General features: G+C 42.8%; 2 protein-coding genes and 1 non-coding gene across 17 annotated transcripts in view; 2 read left to right on the top strand and 1 right to left on the bottom strand.

Annotated features, from left to right (window-relative positions):
• AGGF1 (angiogenic factor with G-patch and FHA domains 1) overlaps positions 1–19568 on the bottom strand; it is a 124415-nt gene that overhangs the window by 54768 nt on the left and 50079 nt on the right. For 5 of the 14 annotated variants that reach the window (XR_009407525.1, XR_009407517.1, XR_009407515.1 and 2 more), the window contains 2 exons: positions 9933–10050; positions 7855–7921 (listed from right to left, as the gene is read on the bottom strand). The gene's annotated coding sequence lies outside the window, so the exon portion shown is untranslated. Of the gene's footprint in view, positions 1–7854; positions 7922–9932; positions 10051–12107; positions 12489–19568 lie in introns of those variants that run through there. The other 9 variants (XR_009407523.1, XR_009407526.1, XM_059418103.1 and 6 more) reach the window with 3 other exon arrangements.
• Positions 8196–17615, top strand: ZBED3 (zinc finger BED-type containing 3). Of its 2 annotated transcripts, XM_059418108.1 has the most exons (4): positions 8196–8297; positions 10771–10840; positions 15625–15760; positions 16393–17615. In XM_059418108.1, the coding sequence occupies exon 4, from the start codon at positions 16407–16409 to the stop codon at positions 17109–17111; it is 705 nt and encodes a 234-aa protein (XP_059274091.1). In that variant the 5' UTR covers positions 8196–8297; positions 10771–10840; positions 15625–15760; positions 16393–16406; the 3' UTR covers positions 17112–17615. The 2 variants fall into 2 exon arrangements, with proteins under 2 accessions (XP_059274091.1, XP_059274092.1); XM_059418109.1 differs by lacking the exon at positions 10771–10840.
• LOC132029033 (small nucleolar RNA SNORA47) lies at positions 13846–13983 on the top strand. Its single transcript, XR_009407669.1, has one exon. It is a non-coding gene; the product is annotated as a small nucleolar RNA SNORA47 (small nucleolar RNA).

Raw genomic sequence — 19568 nt, 5'->3', positions numbered from 1 at the left:
CTGTCCCCACCATCCATCTCCAGAACTTTTCATACTCATACCCATTAAACATTAACATTTCCATCCCACCCCCCAAGCCCCTAGCAGCCATCCTTTTACTTTCTGTCCTTATGAACTTGACTACTCTTGAGTTTCTCATATAAGTGGTAGAGTACATGCTTTCAGTTTTCAACTCCTCCAAGTACTTACTGAAACTGACTACCTGTCCAGCACTGTGCTAGGCTTTATGAGGGGAATATATAAAACATGAGCTCCAATTCCCGCCACAGAGATCATTATACAGCTGACCCTTGTACAACACGGTTTGTACTGCACAGGTGCATTTATATGTGGATTTTTTTTTTTTTATCAATATGGTACTGCAAATGCAATTCTCTTCCTTGTGGTTTTCTTAATATTTTTTCTCTAGCTTACTTTATTGAAAAAATATAGTATATAATACACATAATATACAAAATATGTGTCAGTTGACTATGTTATTGGTGAGGCTTCTAGTTTGCAGCAAGCTATTAGTAGTTAAGTTTTGGGAAAATCAAAGTTACTTGCAGATTCTCAACTGTGAGGAGGATGGTCAATGCACCACCCCCTGTGTTGTTCAAGGGTCAGCTGTAGTTGAGCTGTGAAGGCAAGCCCCACTTCTTGCCAAGTGGGAAGATGTTTACCTCCAATGGGAATATTTACCTGCATGATACCAACTGGAGGACAGGAGCAATTTAGGGGAGAGAGATCCTAATAAGTTGGTGTAGCCTAAGAAAGCTTCATAGGAGTGGTGACTTGAGGAATAAGAATGAAGTTTGGTTGGGCAGAGAGGAAGGTTCTGGATTGATGAAATCATTCACAAATCCAGGCAGGCTGGATCTTCCCAAACAGCCATAGTCAAAGCCAATGGGCCACAGCATTCTGATTCAGTGTCTCCGAGGACAGGACAATAAACCCTCGGTCTGTGAATCAGACTTCTGGTTGTATCCCCAAGACACACATGCAATGGTTTCCTTTTCTCGTATTGCAAAAGAGACACAAAAGAAAATCAAAGGTTCCTTGTTGTTATTATTCTTTGTAATTACCTCAGAAAATAGCCAAACCAACTCTTTTGTGCAAGTCTGTCTTTTTACTTTGGCAAAAGGAATTGGTAAGGACTTCTGAAACTTGAGTGGAATGTCTTTACAGCAGGGTTGGGTGCCATCAATGCTAACCACAGCTGGGGACACAGTCCCCTGGAGCTGTGGTGAGTGAGATAAGCCTCCAGATGCTCACTCTAACCAGTCCCACAGGCCGTTTAAACAAGCATTCTGGGGGTGCCTGGGTAGCTCAGTCACTGAGCATCTGCCTTCAGCTCAGGTCATGGTCCCAGGGTCCTGGGATTGAGCCTCACGTTGGGCTCCCTGCTCAGCGGGAAGTTTGTTTCTCCCTCTTCCACTCCCCCTGCTTGTGTTCCCTCTCTCTCTGTGTCTCTCTCTTTAAAATCTCTTAAAAAAATAAAAAGAAACAAGCAGTCTGCAGCAGCACCCCAACCCCAACAGCACTTTGAGCAAATGGCTGAAGGAGCAGCACCCAAGAGAGAACTTTCTGAGCATAACATTCGCTAGGGACTCCGTGTAAGAACAGGAAGGCCTGCATCATTGCATCATATCCCTCTGTCTTTTTGTGTCTGTTCTTTCTCCCCTTTAAGATGTGTTTGTTAAAAAAAAAAAAAGAAAAAAAGATAGTCCTTACTTTAGACATAAACATTCCTTAGTGTGTCCTACAGCATATTGGTTTGATTCTGACTGTACATTTGATTCTAACTATATGTAGATTAACAAAATTTGCAAATGTGGGGGCAAGTGAAGCAGCCAGAAAGTGTACCACGGGCCTTCATGAGGAATTTTACAATGCTAAGAACAATGGAAAATGGTAGCAAGCGGGTCCGGCAAGCCTCCCACAGTCATAGGCTTGGCATAGTCTATGGTGAATGAACCCACAAAAACCACAACAGAATACAGGATGGGGAACCAGTGGATTCTGAAAAGGCATTAAAATTCTGAGATAAATCCTTATACGATTTCCTCCTAACAGTGCTGAGAACTAGAAATCAATGTCTAATGCCTCCCTTAGTATTCCCCTTGGAGGGGCTGCTACCAGTGCTTTCCTCTTGTTGCAGGGACCTGGAAAAGGCCACCCTGGGGATTGCTACTTTCTAGAGGTGAGTACCTGGGGGTGTTGTTGTCTGAGCAACAGCCTAGTCTCAAGTATACCAAGGCAAGGAACGGTGTCAGGGAGAAGGGGGAGCTACAAACCAGGTTGGAGCTACTTATTACTAACCTATTGCCCATTCTCCTGTTTATTACTTTCTGCTACATATTGAACAGGTTGAATCTCCAAAAGATCTCAGTTCTCACCCACAAAATTGCAATAGTCCAACTGGCCTACTGGTCTCCAGTATGTTCTCTTCAAACACATTTCCCCTACTTCCCCAAAGCATTATACTTAAAATGCAAATCTTACTATTAACGCAGTTGCTTAAAACTTCCTCCAGGACAAACATCAAACTTAGTTCACTGTGTTTCAAGCAAAAAGTAATGTGCATATATATGTAATTGCAGTGAAAACACAGAGTTTCAAAGATATGTTTACATAATCACATCAATCTTCAACCAAAAAGCCATCCAGGGAAATAAGCATGAAGTCTACGTTAACATGGTTTCTAACATTAGATGACAGAAAATGATAAAGATAAAAAAATGAGAAAGTTGGGTCTGAAGAAGCCAAGAGGTGAGGACTGAAAATAGTCCACCATGTGGAAATAACTTTTGTTACAACTGTAATTACAGATACAAAATGAAGACATGAAGGACACACATTCACAGTTAACAAATTAAGCGTCTTCATTTTGGCATGCATTTCTTTCTTACTCTCTCTGCCGCCCCAGCCCTGCTTCTTGTGATCACCTCTCAGACTACCTGCATTTAGCTCTTGTCTCATCACTGCATTTGTGGGAGCCCCAGCTAAGAAAGTAGGTATCAGAGTCACTCTAGAGAGTAGAAGGTTGGAGCCTCAGAACCTCCAAACCTGAGGATGGGATTTTGGAACTAGATTACCTAGCACTCTGGTGGTAACAAGGACCACATTTTTACTGGTAAGGGCGTGATGATAACCCTTGCTGCGCTGTAACTGAAGGATAAAGATTCTCAACTGTAATGGACTAAGGTGAGGAACAGATGAAAGGGGAAATGTTGGTTTATTCAGTAGCTTTGGCTGATCCTATAAAATATATACACCCAGAAGCAGCTAGCCTGATACACCACTAGAACTATCTATTAAACTACCAGCTAAGGTGTCATTTGGGGAAAGATATCCCATAAGGATAGGACACTGCCCTCTAGGGTAAATTGTATGCATTAAATCAATGATATGTGGGTCTATTTCCCCAATAACTAGAATATATAGATTCTCAACACTGTATAAGCTTTCAACCACCACAAAACCTGGATCCATATTGTGTCTATTAGTATGGGTATTATAAGTAGCTAGATCAAATGAAATCTTGCCACTTGTAACAACATGGATGGAGCCAGAGTATCCTGCCAAATGAAATAAGACAGTCAGAGAAAGACAAATATCATGTGATTTCATTCATATGTGGAATTGAAGAAATAAAATAAATGAACAAAGAAAGAAAAAAAAAGAGAAAAACAAAAAATAGACTCTTAACTACAGAAAACAAATTGATGGTTACCAAAGGGGAGGGGGGTGTGGGGATGAAGGAAACAGGTATGGGGATAAAGAGAACACTATGATGAGCGCTGAGTGATATACAGAATTGTTGAATCACTGTACTGTACATCTGAAGTTAATTTAACACTGTATGTTAACTGCACTAGAAATAATAAATAAATATTTTTTTTTTTTTTAGATTTTATTTATTTATTTGACGGAGAGAGATCACAGTAGGAGAGAGGAAGGGAAGAGATCACAGAGAGAGAGGAAGGGAAGCGGGCCCCCTGCCGAGCAGAGAGCCCGATGCGGGACTCGATCCCAGGACCCCGAGATCATGACCCGAGCCGAAGGCAGCGGCTTAACCCACTGAGCCACCCAGGCGCCCCCCTTTTTTTTTTTTTTTAAAGGTAGCTAGATCCTACCCTTTTCCCCAATCCTCAGCTCTTCAAACTACCTTCTACTTTTTTCTAGGTCAGCTAAACTGTAGGCAGCTGCTAACCACTGCTCCCATTCCCCACCCCCACAAAAAGAATAATTTTGAGAACACTTTCCCAGTCGATCTTCCCCATCCCATTGCCCATTCCTGCAACTCCGTTCCCCAAGTTCCAAGTTTGATTTTTCTTGGCAAACTTTTCTTCCTCCCTCCCTTCCTCTCCTTTTTTCCTTCCTTCCTGCCCTCTTTCCTTCGGATTCTGCCAAGATGCACACAATTAGGAAAAAACCAAATAATCCAGGGAATCAGGATAAAAGGAAAATAAAAGATTAGCACAAAGAAAAGTTGACAGTGTTATGAGTTGAATTGCGTAACCCCCCCTGCAAAAAAAAAAAAAAATGTTGACATCCTAATCCCAGGTACCTGTGAATGTGACCTTATTTGGAAATAGGATGTTTGCAAAGGTAATCAAATGAAGACAAGGTCATTAGGGTGGGGCTAAATCCAATATGACCGGTGTCTTTATATTTTTTTAAGACTTTATTTATTTGAGAGAGAGCACTCACCACATGAGCGCTAAAGAGCAGGGCTGAGGGGGACAGGCAGAGGAAGAGGGAGAAGTAGACTCCCCACTGGGCAGGGAGCCCTATATGGGGCAATCCCAGGATCCTGGAATCATGACCTAAACCAAATGCAGACACTTAACTGACTGAGCCACCCAGCCACAGCTATTTTTTATTTTTATTTTTTAAAGATTTTAAGTAATCTGTATACCCAATGTGGAGCCCAAAACCCTAAGATCAAGAGTCACATGGTCCACCAACTGAGCCTGCAAGGTGTCCCCAATATGACTACTGTCTTTATAAGAAGAGGGAAACTTAGACACAGACATACAAGGAGAAGGGCATGTGACAACAAAGGTAGAGACTGGAGGACATAGCTGGAAACCAAGGATGACTGGCCACCACCAGAAGCTAGGAATAGGCAAGGAAGGATTTTCCCTATAGGTTTTAGACAGACTATGGCCCTGCTCACACCCTGATTTTGGACTTATAACCTTCCATACTGTGAATAAATTCCTGTTGTTTAAACCACTTATTTCAAGGTAATTTGTTAGAGAACCACTAGAAAACAAATAGAGTAGGCATTCATTATATATTTGACTCTTAGTCTCTTCCTAGTAGCTGAAGCAAGAAAAAGTCTGTTACATGATCCACAGTGCCCACAGGATTGGGGGATACAGAGCTTTTCATGATACTGAGAGTTCAGAGAACGGTCTCCACTGGGTCCTACAAAAAAAAAACCAAAAAACAAAAAAACAAAAAAACCCATTGTGGGAATCAATGGATCACTATAGCGGATGGCATCATGACACTAGCCCCAGTAATAAATTTTATGCAGCTATTTCCTACAAGAGGGGTATCCAGGAATCAGAAATGAAGAAGAAGACAGTATTACCAACTTTATAGAAATAAAAAGGACTATAAAGGAATACTAGATACAACTGTCTACCAATACATTAGGTAACTTGAATGAAATGGACAAATTCCTAGAAAGATATAAACTACCAAAACTGACTTGAGAAGAGATGATCTGAGTAAATCTAAACAAGTGAAAAAATTGAATTAGGAATCAAAACACTGTTCATAAAGCCCAGGCCCAGACAGCTTCCCTATGGAATTCTACCAAACATTTATTTTTTAAAGATTTTTAATTTAGTTTATTTGAGAGAGAGAGAGAGAGAACAAGCAAGCACAAGGAGGGGAAGGGCAGAAGGAGAAGCAGACTCTCCACTGAGCAGGGAGCCCAACATGGGGCTTGAACCCAGGATCCTGAGATCAGGACCTGAGCCGAAGGCAGACACTTAACAGACTGAGCCATCTGGGAACCCCTCTACCAAACATTTAAAAAAGAATACCAATTCTTCACAAACTCTTCCCAAAAAGAGAAGAGGAAGAAATACTTTTCAACTCATTTTATGAGGCCAGTATTACTTGGACACCAAAACCAGACAAAAACGTCACAAGGAAACTACAGACCAAATGAACATATAGAACCTACCAAAAAAGTATGTTTCAAGTACACAGCTCTATAATTTTATGCATTTGAGGTAATCTCCAGAAACAATTTTCTCATGATGGGTTTTTGGTAAGATCAGACAGCAGATTTCAAGGCTATAATCTTTGGGAAGCATCTGGGGAGTAAATATTCTGTGTTACCAATGAAATGCAGGTCTTTATGCTTTGCCAGCATCTAGAACAGTGAACAGAAATGAGATCTTCTGATGAAAACTAAATGTTATTTATTTATTGTTAGGGGAACTGCCACTACGAAAGCAAGAACTAAAGAGCATTTTTCTTGCTGTAACTTGAACAAAGAACATGGGACAAAGAAGAGTTATTAGATAGTTGACATATATTTTATAATTTATTTAAAATTTAATTTAAAACTACAAGAAAGAGATTCTAACTCATAAGAAAGTTCTAGCATCCACTCAAACACAGAAAAGACAGGCTCTATTTCTCTGGACTTCAAAAATAAATTCAAAACACATCTTGGCTAGGATAACAAACATGTAATTCTAGGAGTTCAAATCCTATACTTTTTCAAGTCTTGCTTAAATGTTGTCAGTTAAAAAAAAAAAAAAAGTGTAGCTATTTTCAAATTAGTGTGGCACCTGAATGTTTCCTCTTACATCATTTTCCATTTTCTTCTTGGAGTTGCATTTGTCGTACTATCTTATTGAAGTGTAATCTTTTTGAGGGCAGGTACAATCCCTCGAATCTCCAGACTCCTACTCAGGTTTAAAATAGCGCTTTGCTCATAACCAGCACTTACGACAAACTGTTCCATGAACTAATGAAAATATCATGTATCTCATTACATGGTCAGCCTAAAGCCAAATGGATTTTTAAAGTATTCAAAGTAATAAAAGTATTCAAAGTAATAAAGCCTCCTGTTAAAAGGATTACCAAATATAATAATCTTTAAAAATATTAATTAAGCCACAAATAAGAGATGACTTAACCAGATTCATTGATACTAGTTACTGCTCTTATAATCGATGTCCACAGTAGGTAAGTGTCCCTCTGAGAAAAGAAAGGTCAACCTAATAGTTTTCACATTGCAAAATTATCCCTTTTAAGACACCCAACCAGTTTCTTCTGAAACCATTCTTGGAATGGTAAGGAGAAACTCCATTAATGGACAGTGACACTTAGACATTGATCTAATTCATAGAAAAAAGTGAGGTGAAAAAAACTCGCTGAGGCCAATAAAATGTGAACAGAACTGGCGCCCGCAAATCTGAGCTGTTTTGTTTTAAGAGCACCATGTGCCAGTGGTGTATAAGAGTTGGTTGTAAGATTTCCAGAAATTTGGCAAGTCACTTGTGACACTTGTTAAAAGTAGCTTGAAATCAGCCGTGGTGGGAGTATTTACAACATGGAAATACCAAACACTGCAAATCAGGACTCTTCTTCCCTCAAAGTTGGTTCCAGCACACGATGGCAAAGTGAGTGTATCCCCAAAAAAGCTGATTCTTCAATCCGGAGCGTGGAGTAAAGAAAACTAGTGGAATCGATGTAGCAGATGTAATTTGCCTGAGAAATGAATATTTCTCTCTTATTGTAAATCACTGAGTTGTAGGCGTTGTTACCTCAACATGATCCATGCAAAGCTGATAACCTAGCGTTATTAAGTTTTCAAACACCAAGGAGCCCTACCTTTACCTGTCCAGACTTCCCTTCGGTGGGCTTCTTTTAACAACTTGAACCATCTGACACCTTGAACCTGAAAGGATGCAAACTGCACTCAGACTCAAGACAGGAAACCAGGTCTTGGAAGGTTAATGTAAAAGTATAAAATAAAAATTAAATTTTTAAAAAGCACTAAAGAACTGCATCATTTTTAAACCTTGGCGAACACCAGTCTGTCACTCGTGGACCTGGATACCTAAGGAGTGACCGTCCAGCCCTTTCCACTACGGGTCACACGTTACCGTCCCCCCTTTCACCCCCCAGATGCGTGAATTGAGCGCTGTGTCTTTAAGGCAGACGCGCGCGGAGGTTTTTGCACAGGACAAAATGTCTGCGAGGATCTGGAGGGGGCCGGCGATCCCAGACTTGTAGCCCGCCTCCTGCTCCTGCCGCGCTTTGGGGGTGATGGGGTGAGTGTGCGCGCCGCCACGCAGGCGGCCGTGTTCCCGGAGGCCAGGTCGGGTCGCGGCCCCGCAGGGGTTTGGGGGAGAAGGGGGGCGGCGAAGGGAACGGGGACCAGTCCCGGGCCTCAGGGGCCGCAGGTGAGCAGCAGCCCGCAAACGCCACTGTGCAGTATCCTAACAGGCTGGCTGCTGCGCGGGCTGCCGGACGTGCCCTTCCTTCGCTGTGCTCAGGTTGTACCTAGTGGCCCCGAATTCTGTCTAAAGGCACTGTTGAGCTTCTTTCAGAACCTCCTTTTTGCTCCTCCAGTCCCCTTTCAAAAGTTATTTGAGAATATCGAAAATCATCTGTTCTCCTTTTAGTAAAATTGCCTTTTTATAGACTTTTACCAGTGGCAAATGGCTGTGTGCCCTGTAGTGTGCTCTTTCTCTGAGACTTTTTTTTTTATTGTTTCTCATTTTGGAGAGGAGAAGCAAAATACGAGCCAGATGCTCAAACAGGAATCCCTGCCCCCATCTCCACTGTGCTCAAACAAAAGAATTTTCCAATCCTCTCCGAGTCCAGAGGAGCAGTTTGCTGTAACTATTTACAGTAGCCAAATGCCCGAAGCTTACCGAACAAATTTTTTTTTTCTTTCTTGAAAAGAAAAAAATACCATCCAAACTTTGAATTAGCCCAGAGTACATGGATTTGGTGTTAAACAGAAGCTGTTGTAGAAAAAGCTTAATAGAGGCTCCTGGGTGTCTTAGTCGTTAAGTGTCTGCCTTCCACTCAGGTCATGATCCCAGGGTCCTGGGATCCAGCCCCGCATGGGGCTCCCTGCTCAGCGGGAAGCCTGCTTCTCTCTCTTCCACTCCCCCTGCTTGTGTTCCCTCTCTTGCTGTGTCTCTCTCTATCAAATAAATAAAATATTTAAAGAAAAAAAAAGCTTAATAAATTGACATAATTAGGGTAATTATTTTATGCACTTTGCATTCTTGTGTTATTTGTATGCCCTTTTTGGCCAAAATTGGCTTGAGGCAAAATACCATAAAAAGTATGCAACAGGGCGCCTGGGTGGCTCAGTGGGTTAAGCCGCTGCCTTCGGCTCCGGTCAATGATCTCAGGGTCCCAGTCCCGCATCCGGCTCTCTGCTCAGCGGGGAGCCTGCTTCCTCCTCTCTCTCTGCCTTCCTCTCTGCCTACTTGTGATCTCTCTCTGTCGAATAAATAAATAAAATCTTAAAAAAAAAAAAAAAGTATGCAACAACGTGTAAAATGGCCAAGAGCCAAAACAAGGTAATTCTCTATTAAAAATTCTTTGTATTACAAAGACTTCAAAGTAGGGCTGTTTTAAATTCTTGTAATTCATACTACAGTATGCATTTTACAAGACAAAATGGATCAACACCCTTCTTTTGAGGAATGTATGTATTAAAGTAATGTAGACCTAAAATAAAGGTTCAGTTTAGGATAGAAACTTTTCATTTTTAAAAATGCATTAATAGAGAATACATCTGGCCTTTTAGCTAATGGTAGAGGTATCTAAGATTTTGGCTTAACACATTCAAAGAACATCTCTGACTCACCATACAATTAGCTGTGGGTTCAGTACATTTTTTACAGTCCATGTGTAATCTTTTATCTAAATATTTTCACACTTACCCTGTACTGTCTGAGTTGAGTATCCACACTTCACAGTTTGGAGGCATTTTTTTGCTTTTTAACTTCATCTAAGTCTTCAGCCTCATGATCCCAGACTAATTTTTCTGATTGGCTGGATCTGTTTATAAAGAGATGAATCCATGGTAGTAAACTAATATATTTTTTAATTACGTTACGTTAGTCACCGTACAGTGCATCATTAGTTTTTAACAGAGATGGACAAGTAACAAGTGAACAAATTGTGGTTTCCTTGATATTTCAATTGTCAACGCTAATTATTTGTTTTATTATGTTCTGCTTTGACTGAGTTACTGGTGGATGAAGTAAATGAAAATGTTTTTAGTGTTTCCACCCAAGTAGTGAATTTCACATTAGTATGAATTTCTTACCTAAGATCCAGGCTCAACATACATGTATTTGCTTATAACTCTGTCAGATTAATCCATCTGAAGTGATTAGCCTTGGCTGTGGAAGAACAGAGCTATAGTTCATTTGCTATTCCCTTTTGAGAACATTGCCTGGTTCTTTGGTCTTGAGCCTGCCTAATATTTTATATGTGTCCTAGCGTAAGTATAAAGTAATAAAATTAACTTCTGTGGGTGTTTTATAGAATGATTCCTAATGTTACAGTCATGTATGTATATACACCCAAATTTACACAAATTATTCATCCAAGTTTTGATCTCCCTTATTCTCTATATTGTTATTCAGGGAGATGATACTGAAGAATCTGGGTTTTAATCTGATAGATTATTAGAAGACTAGAACTTTAGAGAACTGCAAATAAAACTTCAAATGCAGTTTGAAATAATTAATGTGCATTTATTATCTTCCACAGGCTTAAACGTCTTATCATTCCTTCCAGATAATGGATACTCAAATGAAACTCACTATGGGCGAGTTCAGAGGTGTGGTACCAACTCTCCCCTCTTCGATGAAATAACTAAAATCTACTTTTCTTTCACCTTTTTCCCCTCCCCAAAACTGGACTAGAACATTTCCATTATTAAATTAATTTCATGCTAGCTACTTCCACTTAGCATCAAGAAATCTTACTTTAAAATATGAGCTGGGAAGCCTAGTTATAAGACTAAAAAGTTGGAACTAGAGTCAGCACTAGTGGCTACGTGTTTTTGTGAATTTGGGGCCCTGAAGGAGCTCAGGAAAGGAGGAGATGCTTCAGCAGGAGTGTCTGCATGAACATTTGTGTTAGGGCCCCCAATGCCCACCCATTCCCCAGTATAGACATTACATGATGGAATTCACCCTCATGAGTGCACAGTGCTCTGACCTTTACCATGTGTATCAGAATTATTGCGGAAGCATCTCTCCCCACCAGACATTTTCTTCACCTTAGCTGACCATGTAGTTAATAGGTGTGTTTTTCTTGGTTACTTGGTAAGGAAATATTACAAATCGTAGGGTTCCAAGTCACCAGACCTCCCCATCATTTTCTACCTGAGAGAGGAGCAACCTATTTTTCGTGAAGGTCCATTTACGAAGTGAAAATAAATTTGGCTGGGGAGGGAAGATGGATCTGTGATTCTTTTTTGCTTTTTATATTCAAAATTCTCAAGAGAATATTTCCAACTTAAACTACCTACTCTATTGAATAACAATGTCAAAGAGAGTAATAATACTCCCTTTAGCCACTAAGATACTAATGTGGGTGTGTTTGAGCAGTCAAGCCTGGTAGTCTTTTTTTGTTCAGGCCCTGAAGTTATACAGCACTGCAGAGTCCAACAGTAAGATCATTTGGATTATCTAATTTAGCCATAGGTTTAGAGGCAGATAATTATCATTTTCCTTGACAGATGGAGAGACTGGGATTTAGTGAGCTGGGTCTAAGAAAACTAGAGTCAAGTTCATTGCATTGAATGCAGCATCCCTTGAGTGCCAAGGGAGATGAGCAAGGTGGGCGGGCAGTCCTCCCACAGCACCTCCATCTCCTGTGCATACAGAATCTCCTTCTGTTCAGGCAGGACCAGCAAACTACCTGATGCTGAGCAACCTCACACCCTGGGTTCCCTCCAGGGCCAGATGGCAGCACGCTATGCCCCACAGGACTGTGCTCTCCAGTCTCCTAGTTTAGGCTGCCTAGCCCAGCTTGCACTCACATGCCTGAGGATTTATAAAATTACTTGGTATTTATGTTGTTGGGAAGCTACTCTATGAAGGTATGTACACAGGTTGTGTCTCCATAACATCTGCTTTATTGAATCATAAAGCAATGTTTAACACAGTTGTAAAAGCCGGTTCAGAATTCCAAACTCAATGACATTTCACTGTGCATTTAACTTGGCTTCATACGAGACTCACGATAGAAAGTACAATTTAAAGTCACAAGATCAGATAAAATAGGGGACGTTAATGAACCAAATGCAGTCAGTCTATGAGTGCACAGCTGATGAGGTCTTGACCAATGTGGGTCCACTCCGTGCTTCCCTTCCTGCTTAGTATGTTCAAGCAGTGGAGGATCCCTGTTATTTTCCGAGATCAATTGGGCAGAATCTTCAGTAGCCTTTTTGATGCGGTCAGACATGGAAGGGTCAGCATCTGGAGAACAGAACAGTTTGCTATAAAAATCTTCCCTTTTTAAAGGAGTTTGATGAGTCTAGCCCTTCCAGACTTCTGATTCTACTGATCACCACCTCTCGGTTCATCCGGGCTCTCTTGCTGGTCATCACTTCTGGGTGCCACCAGGCTGAGACTTTTGGTGATATTTATTCTCGGTTCATCACCCTTGTCTGCTTTCCTGATTGATGACATCACTGCTGGACATGAGTGACTCCATCTTGCCTCTCCATATTATATGTAGACCCTGCCATATACATAGTCTACCTAAATGTATCCACAAATGTGCATGCTTTCCTAAGACCTCTTTACTCCTCCTTTTGTGTTTACCTCTTCCCATTCTCTTTTCACACCAGCTGCCACTCCTCAACTGACAATGTATCTTCATACCAGCTGCCACTCCCCAAGTGACAATGTATCTTCCTCCTTATTTTTCTTCATATATATATATAAAATCTTCATAAATGCTACACAGATCTATACTAATAATAACGACATCATAATATATATATATTTTTCTGCATCTGGCTTTTCTTCCTGAAAAGTTCCTCCAGAAATCCCTCTAGGTCTTCTAGCAGAGCTCCAATCCATCCTTTTTAATGGCTGCACAATATTCCCAGGTGTGAATACACATTATTTACCCAGCCATTTTCCAGTCGACAGGCGTTTCTGTGTTTCCAGTTTTTTGCCATCCCAGACAATACTGTAATAAACATCCTAATACATATTATTTTATGTATTGATACTTTTAGTTCTACAGAATAGAGTCCCAAGAATGGGATCCCTGATTGTATCTATTTTTAACTAACAGAAATCACCAGACTGCTTTCCTAAAAGCCTCCACATCTCCACTAGTAATGCACAAACGTACCCTTTTCTTTGCCTCCCTTCTAGCTTTGGCTGGCAGACCTCTTTTGTTTTTGTTAATGTGATGGATCTAAAATGAGACCTTACTGTTACTTTAATAGCACTTCCCTGAATATAAGTGCTGTGTATCTTTTCACAAATTCCTTGGCCATCTGACTTTGTTCTTAGGTCATTTACCTACTTGTATTTCTTGCCCATTTTTCTTTTGGGTTGTTCATCTTTTTCTTGTCAGTTTGTAAGAGCTCTTTGTGTATTAGGGTTGTGGCTGAAGTTGCTAAGGCTTCTCTCCCAACCCAAGGTAGCAGACTAGGAGGATTCTCTCCCTCTGTACTGTAGGGATAGTTGAAACAAGCCCAGGGGTTGTTTGGCAGAACTAGGAAGGCTATGATGACCTCTGGCCACAGACGCCTGGTCACTGTTTAGATACTTAGTCTGAACAGAAGACTGTATTGAGCCAGAATGTAGCTGTGTGCGGAGGACTGAGAAGGTGAGGCAGTTCAGTACTGTGCTGCCTTCTACCGGTTAAGACCTCCGAGAGTGAAGGCCTGCCAAGGCAGAGGATGTCCCTCTGCCGCCCTTGGAGGGGCAGCGCTGTGCTGGCCAACATTTATGGTGCTGCATGTCCCTGGCTCAGATGAGACAGTCCACTAAGTCCAAAGGATTAAGACATCAAAATCAGTGCTTCTCACTCTTGTTTCCACCTTCGCTCTGACGACAGATGGCATTCATATATGTGGCACTCCTCTGGGCATCCCAGATTTTGAAGAAACTCAGAAACATCTTGCAGGGAGGTAAAGCATGACAGTAATTGGTCACCCCTGGCACTTTTAAGGGCTCATCAGTAATGCTCACTCTCAGACTTTGGCACAGGTAAGACAGTCTGCAGTTTTATATACACTTTTCAACCCCCCAGCTCAAGAAAGCATATCAGAATGCAAAGTGACAGTCTTGATATAGAAAACCTTTAAATCTCTTTTAGTTTATAAAAATTCAAGGATTCATAATCCTATTCTCTCCCCCTTTGTGTCTATCTAATAAGAAAGGAACTCTGTAAAGAGAGGATTCTAATGTAAAAGAAATGAACTTAAAAAAAAAAAGAAAAAATTTTAGGTGAATTTAGGTTACCAAAAACATTTTTTTATACTAAAATCTGGTCTGTTTACTAACCATAATGTTATATAACCTTAATGTTTACTAAGCATAAATGTAAAAATTATCCTTGAAAATGGGGTGTAACTCCAGTCCTCATCCTATTACTCCCCCTTCCGGGACTGCAGGGATTTAGTAAATCTCTTGGAGAATATCTAGCCTTTTAATTTCCAAAGACTTTTTATACTAATTGGCTTTCATGAGGAACTACATTCAAATCAGTGCCTGCTGTATCACAAGATATGTAAATAGCTAGGTTTTTTTTTTTTTGTTAGAAGAGGGATGTACTTGTCTTTTTTTATGATTCTGGTAAATTTGTTACCTTTTTTCCAAAATCTGTTATGTTAAATGTCATGTCTGACCCTGACTAGAACAGCTCAGTAACAAGACTCTTAGCAACTGAAATAAAAGCTTACACTAAATACTACTACTATTAGAGCAACTTATTTTTCCTGTTCTTAACTGTGCCTTCCGTCATTCCCAGTGACATTATACAAAGAGATTCTGGACATTTATCATCTCCACTGCTGTTGGTTCAAAACTTGACAGTACGAATGAACACAGACTATCTCACTATGCATCTTGGCCTTGATTTTCCCCCTGAAATAAGCTCTCAGAAGACGTCTAAGCCTGTGTGTTCTCTTATTATTTTTAAATTTTCAAAACAAATTTGTTTAAAATCACACATTTGGTCCTTTATGAAGTTACATCCTGAAGAATAAACTTCACCTTTTCTATTTCTCCTTGTTTGATAGATTACTGCTGTGATAAACCGTTTTAACAGGAAAGACTTTACAGTGATAGTCCCAGGTTGTGTTTGTATCCTTTTAACCACTGATATTTGTTGGACAGAGCAAGAAGCTATTACTTTTCTTTATTTCCTTCCTCAATTACAAGCATTGACAAAGGTTTTTATCTTTTAAATGTATAAAGGGGATGAGCAATACAGAAAACTGATTTGTTTTATAACTGGAGTAACTCTGACAGGGTGAGAGGAAAAAAACACGAGAGTAAAGTGGTGCTAGCAAGTATTTCTAGTATCTATTTAGGGAGCTGTTTACTGAATTTCTTTTCTCATGGCCTGCCCTTTTATTATTCCTAGCACTGCTGATGGTTCTTTAGAACTCAGGATTCATGCTGCAGTGTTTCTACGGGAGAACTGACATTGGCTGGAAACCCTGAGGCATGACAGGGACCCCCCAAGGCCCACAGGATATGGCCTACCAACTAACTTAAAGGTAAAATTTTACAAAACTGTTTTGTATATTTGTTTTCCTAAATATGTATACTTTTAAAACATTTTAGTGGTTTTTAGTACTGCCATTTTCCTCAGAAGCACATCGTTTTTAAAGTCATAAAACAAAGACTTGTATTTTGAAAAACAACGTCCTCACTGAAAGGTCTTTTAAAAAGGCTGTTCGCCCGGGGCACCTACAGCTATGAAGTTTAAGAAACCAATTTTCTTTCCCAAGGCTTTCTTTTCGCCTCGTTTTTACAGTCTGTTGCCTAAGCCTGAGAGCAGAAGACAAAAGGAAGTTTACTCTGCGAAGAGTAACGTTTGTAGAAGAGAGCAGGGGAAACTAGTTAAAACTCGTTAGTACAGCACTGACTGGGCTGGTGCTTCCCCTTTGTTCGTGTCAGCCCCTGCGAGCGGGGACCCGTCTGATCTGGGAGACAGCTCCCAGTCAAGGGGCGGAAGGGGTAGGCAGGGCTAACATTCCCTGAGGACTAAACCGTGTAACAGGAAAAAGAAACCCAGGTACCACCCACACGTTATAAAAAGGAGGCCACCTCTGGCCACCGAAGTTGTGCGTGTGAGTGTGTGTGTCGTCGCGTGGCTGTCCTTACCCCTTTCTCCCTCGGAACGTAGGCGCGGCGGAGAGAATGCGGAGTGACGAGCTGGCGGCGCCCATGGAAGACACCCACGGGCCGGACGATGCGGCGGCGCGGGGCGGCCCTTGTCCGGGCCTGGCCCCGGCGCCTCCCGGCCGCCTGGGGGCGCCCTACTGCGAGGCCTGGGGCTACTTTCATCTGGCCCCCGCGCGCCCGGGCCACGCCGCGGGCCAGTGGGCCACCTGCAGGCTGTGCGGGGAGCAGGTGAGCCGCGGCCCGGGCTTCCACGCCGGCACCCCGGCGCTGTGGCGGCACCTCAAGAGCGCGCATCAGCGGGAGCTGGAGAAGAGCGCCGCCCGCCGCTCGCCGCCCGCCGCCCCTTGCCCGCCGCCCCCGGCGCCGCCGGGCCCCGCCGCGGCCGCCGAGGGCGACTGGGCGCGCCTGCTGGAGCAGATGGGCGCGCTGGCCGTGCGCTGCAGCCTGCGTGAGCGTGAGCTGGCGCGGCGCGAGGCGGCCGTGGAGCAGGGCGAGCGCGCCTTGGAGCGGAGGCGGCGGGCCCTGCAGGAGGAGGAGCGCGCGGCGGCCCAGGCGCGGCGGGAGCTGCAGGCTGAGAGGGAGGTGCTGCAGGCGCGGCTGCGGGAAGTGAGCCGCCGCGAAGGCGCCTTGGCCGCCGCCTCTGTCCCGCTGCAGACCCCGCTCAAAGAAGAGCCCGGGGGGGAGAGGGACGGCTACATAATCACCAAGGTCCTGCTGTAGGCTGTGGCCGCCTTCCGCCCCCCAGTCCCTCCCATGCCAACGCTGCTCCAAGTGTCGCTGGACCGGCCTTACCTAGGACCTGAATCTCAGGCCCGCCGACATCTCCACCGGTGGGCCCTTGAGAAGCACTTCAAAGGCCAAAACAAAACCCCAAATCACTAACGCTCCGTGACACCCCCCCAACCCCGGGGGCCTGTAGGCACAAGCTCTAGTGGCCTCCTTTGTTATTGGCCTTTAGTGAGCACCGGTGCAGGAGCTGGTTTTCCTCCAACTGCCTTTGGAATGACACCTCCAGCAACTTCGTGAGACTAGGTCACCGGAGCAGTCTTGTAGCCGGTAACTTTGAAAGGACAGAAACTTCCTCGTGTACCAAAGACTATCCTACTACGTGCCTGTACACCAGCCAGGGCAACCCAGGGTGGAGGGTGCTTGGAAATTAGGATAAAGCATTTTATCCAAGAAGAGTTTTACTCATTTCCCAATGAATAAATAAATTTTTGGTAATTGGTTTGCCTAGCAGGAAGTTCTGAAAATGGGGCCATTTAGCTTCCACAACGGCTCTTTACCCTGTCCTCTCTAGTGCCTCATCAGAGCAGTCTGGGAGAACCCCTATTTACTCCACTCCCTAGCTTGCAGATAGTACCAAGTGCACCCTGTTCTCATACCAGCTGTTTTCTTTCCGTTTCAGACCCAGTGCCAGCTGTAGTGAGTTTCCCAACTTTCCTGCCTCACACGCCCTTGCTAGCAAAACATGACCTCCTCCCTCGTTGTTAGGAAGAGAACTTGATTTCCCACAGATCCACAGTCCTCGCTTCTGGGCCACAGTAGAAGGAAGGCATTCCTTCATTCTGAGGCCATCTCTGCCTCTTTATCTGTTTTCATCCATTTCTCTTCCACCATTACTAGACCTGTGCTCCATTACTGTTTCTTCTTTCCTCTTCTTTCCTCCCTTCCCCAGACTATGGTTCCTCAGTAACACCCAGTCTACCCTGTACTAAAAAGAAAGACTCCCCCAGCCTGGCTGCTTCCACTGAACTATCCAAGGGGGGCCTGGTTATTCTTGCTGCCTATACTTCCTCCCATACTTCAGTTCTTCACTAGTGGTCAGCTTCTATCCTACCCTGGACCCTTAAGAAGCTGAATATGACAATTTATGTTCAGCCTTCATCTTCCTAGTACAATGAACACCACATATACCCTCCACCTAGACTGAGCAATTGTTAACATTTTGTCTTATTTCCTTTCTCGGCCCTCTCCCCCAAACATACCTCTCATTTCATCCATTAGTATTTCAGCATATATATCCTATGAGCCTCTAAAGTAGTCCTTAATCAAAATTCTGTAATTGACTCAGAACTGTTTTATCTTCTCTTAAAAAAGGGGGGGGGTCCAAACAAGGTTCATTATTTTTTTATTATAACTTTGTCTCTTTTAGTCTAGAACAGCTCCTATGACACTTTTGGGAGTTCCAGCCATCTGTCTTATAGAATGTCCTTTATTCTGGAATTGTCTGATTGTTTCCTTAAGTCAATTTATGTACTCATTCTTGACTCATCTACCCCTGTGCCGGTGACTCCTGACTACCTCCAGCCTCCAGGTTCTTCCCAGTTCTGTCCTTCATGTTCAAATCCCTACTGCATGTCTCCACCTCTATTTGTATATCCTGCCACTGCTGATCCAAAGGGCAAATCTATTCCGTTCCACGTTCCCACCCCTAATAACTAACATTTACTGGGCTCTTAAAATGTACAGCTATGTACTGCACACTACATGCATTACCTTACTTTATTCTCATAGCAGCTCCCTAAGGAGGTAGTAATGTTATGCCCATTTACGGCTACTGAAACTGAGATACAGAGGCGTTAAACAGCTTCTACAGGATCACAGCTGGTAAGTAGTAGCATTGGGATCCAAATCCAGTCTCCATCTCCAGACACGCTGTTCCTAGCTGCTGTATTGTCTCCCTTGCTAGTCACTGAGCTGACACCAAGTTTCCTCCCTCTCATTCCAGGTACTACTGTCAGTGACATTAACATGCACTAAGCATTCACCATCTGCCAGAGCTGTGCCAAATGCTTTACAAGAATAACTGACTACCATAGAGCAACCCATGACATAATTAATACTATGCCCATTTCGAAGAGGAAGAGACAGGCTTAGGGAGTTAAGCCATGTCGAGGCAGAATGGGAATTGAACTCATGTCACTGAATCCCAGGTCCCTGATCTACTGAGTCTATTTCTACAAACTGTCACACCTGTCTTCCTTCTGATGCCACCTGCCAACCTCAGGCCTCATTTATCATTCATCTGGGGTTCATCTTCCCATCCTTGTCTTCCCAACTGTCCCCTTCCTAACACTCAACTTGACCAAAGGGAACTGTTCTTCTTCTTTTTTTTTTTTTTTTTTTAAAGATTTTATTTATCTGACAGGGAGAGAAACAGCGAGAGAGGGAACA

The sequence above is a fragment of the Mustela nigripes genome, chromosome 12 (assembly GCF_022355385.1).
Source record: "Mustela nigripes isolate SB6536 chromosome 12, MUSNIG.SB6536, whole genome shotgun sequence".
In the NCBI taxonomy this organism is placed as follows: domain Eukaryota; kingdom Metazoa; phylum Chordata; class Mammalia; order Carnivora; family Mustelidae; genus Mustela; species Mustela nigripes.
The sequence above is the reverse complement of the archived record's forward strand: the minus strand, read 5'-3'. Positions and strand labels throughout refer to the sequence as shown.

Excerpts from the sequence above, each read along its gene's own strand:
- ZBED3 (XM_059418109.1), top strand. The coding sequence starts at position 16,407 with ATGCGGAGTGACGAGCTGGCGGCGCCCATGGAAGACACCCACGGGCCG.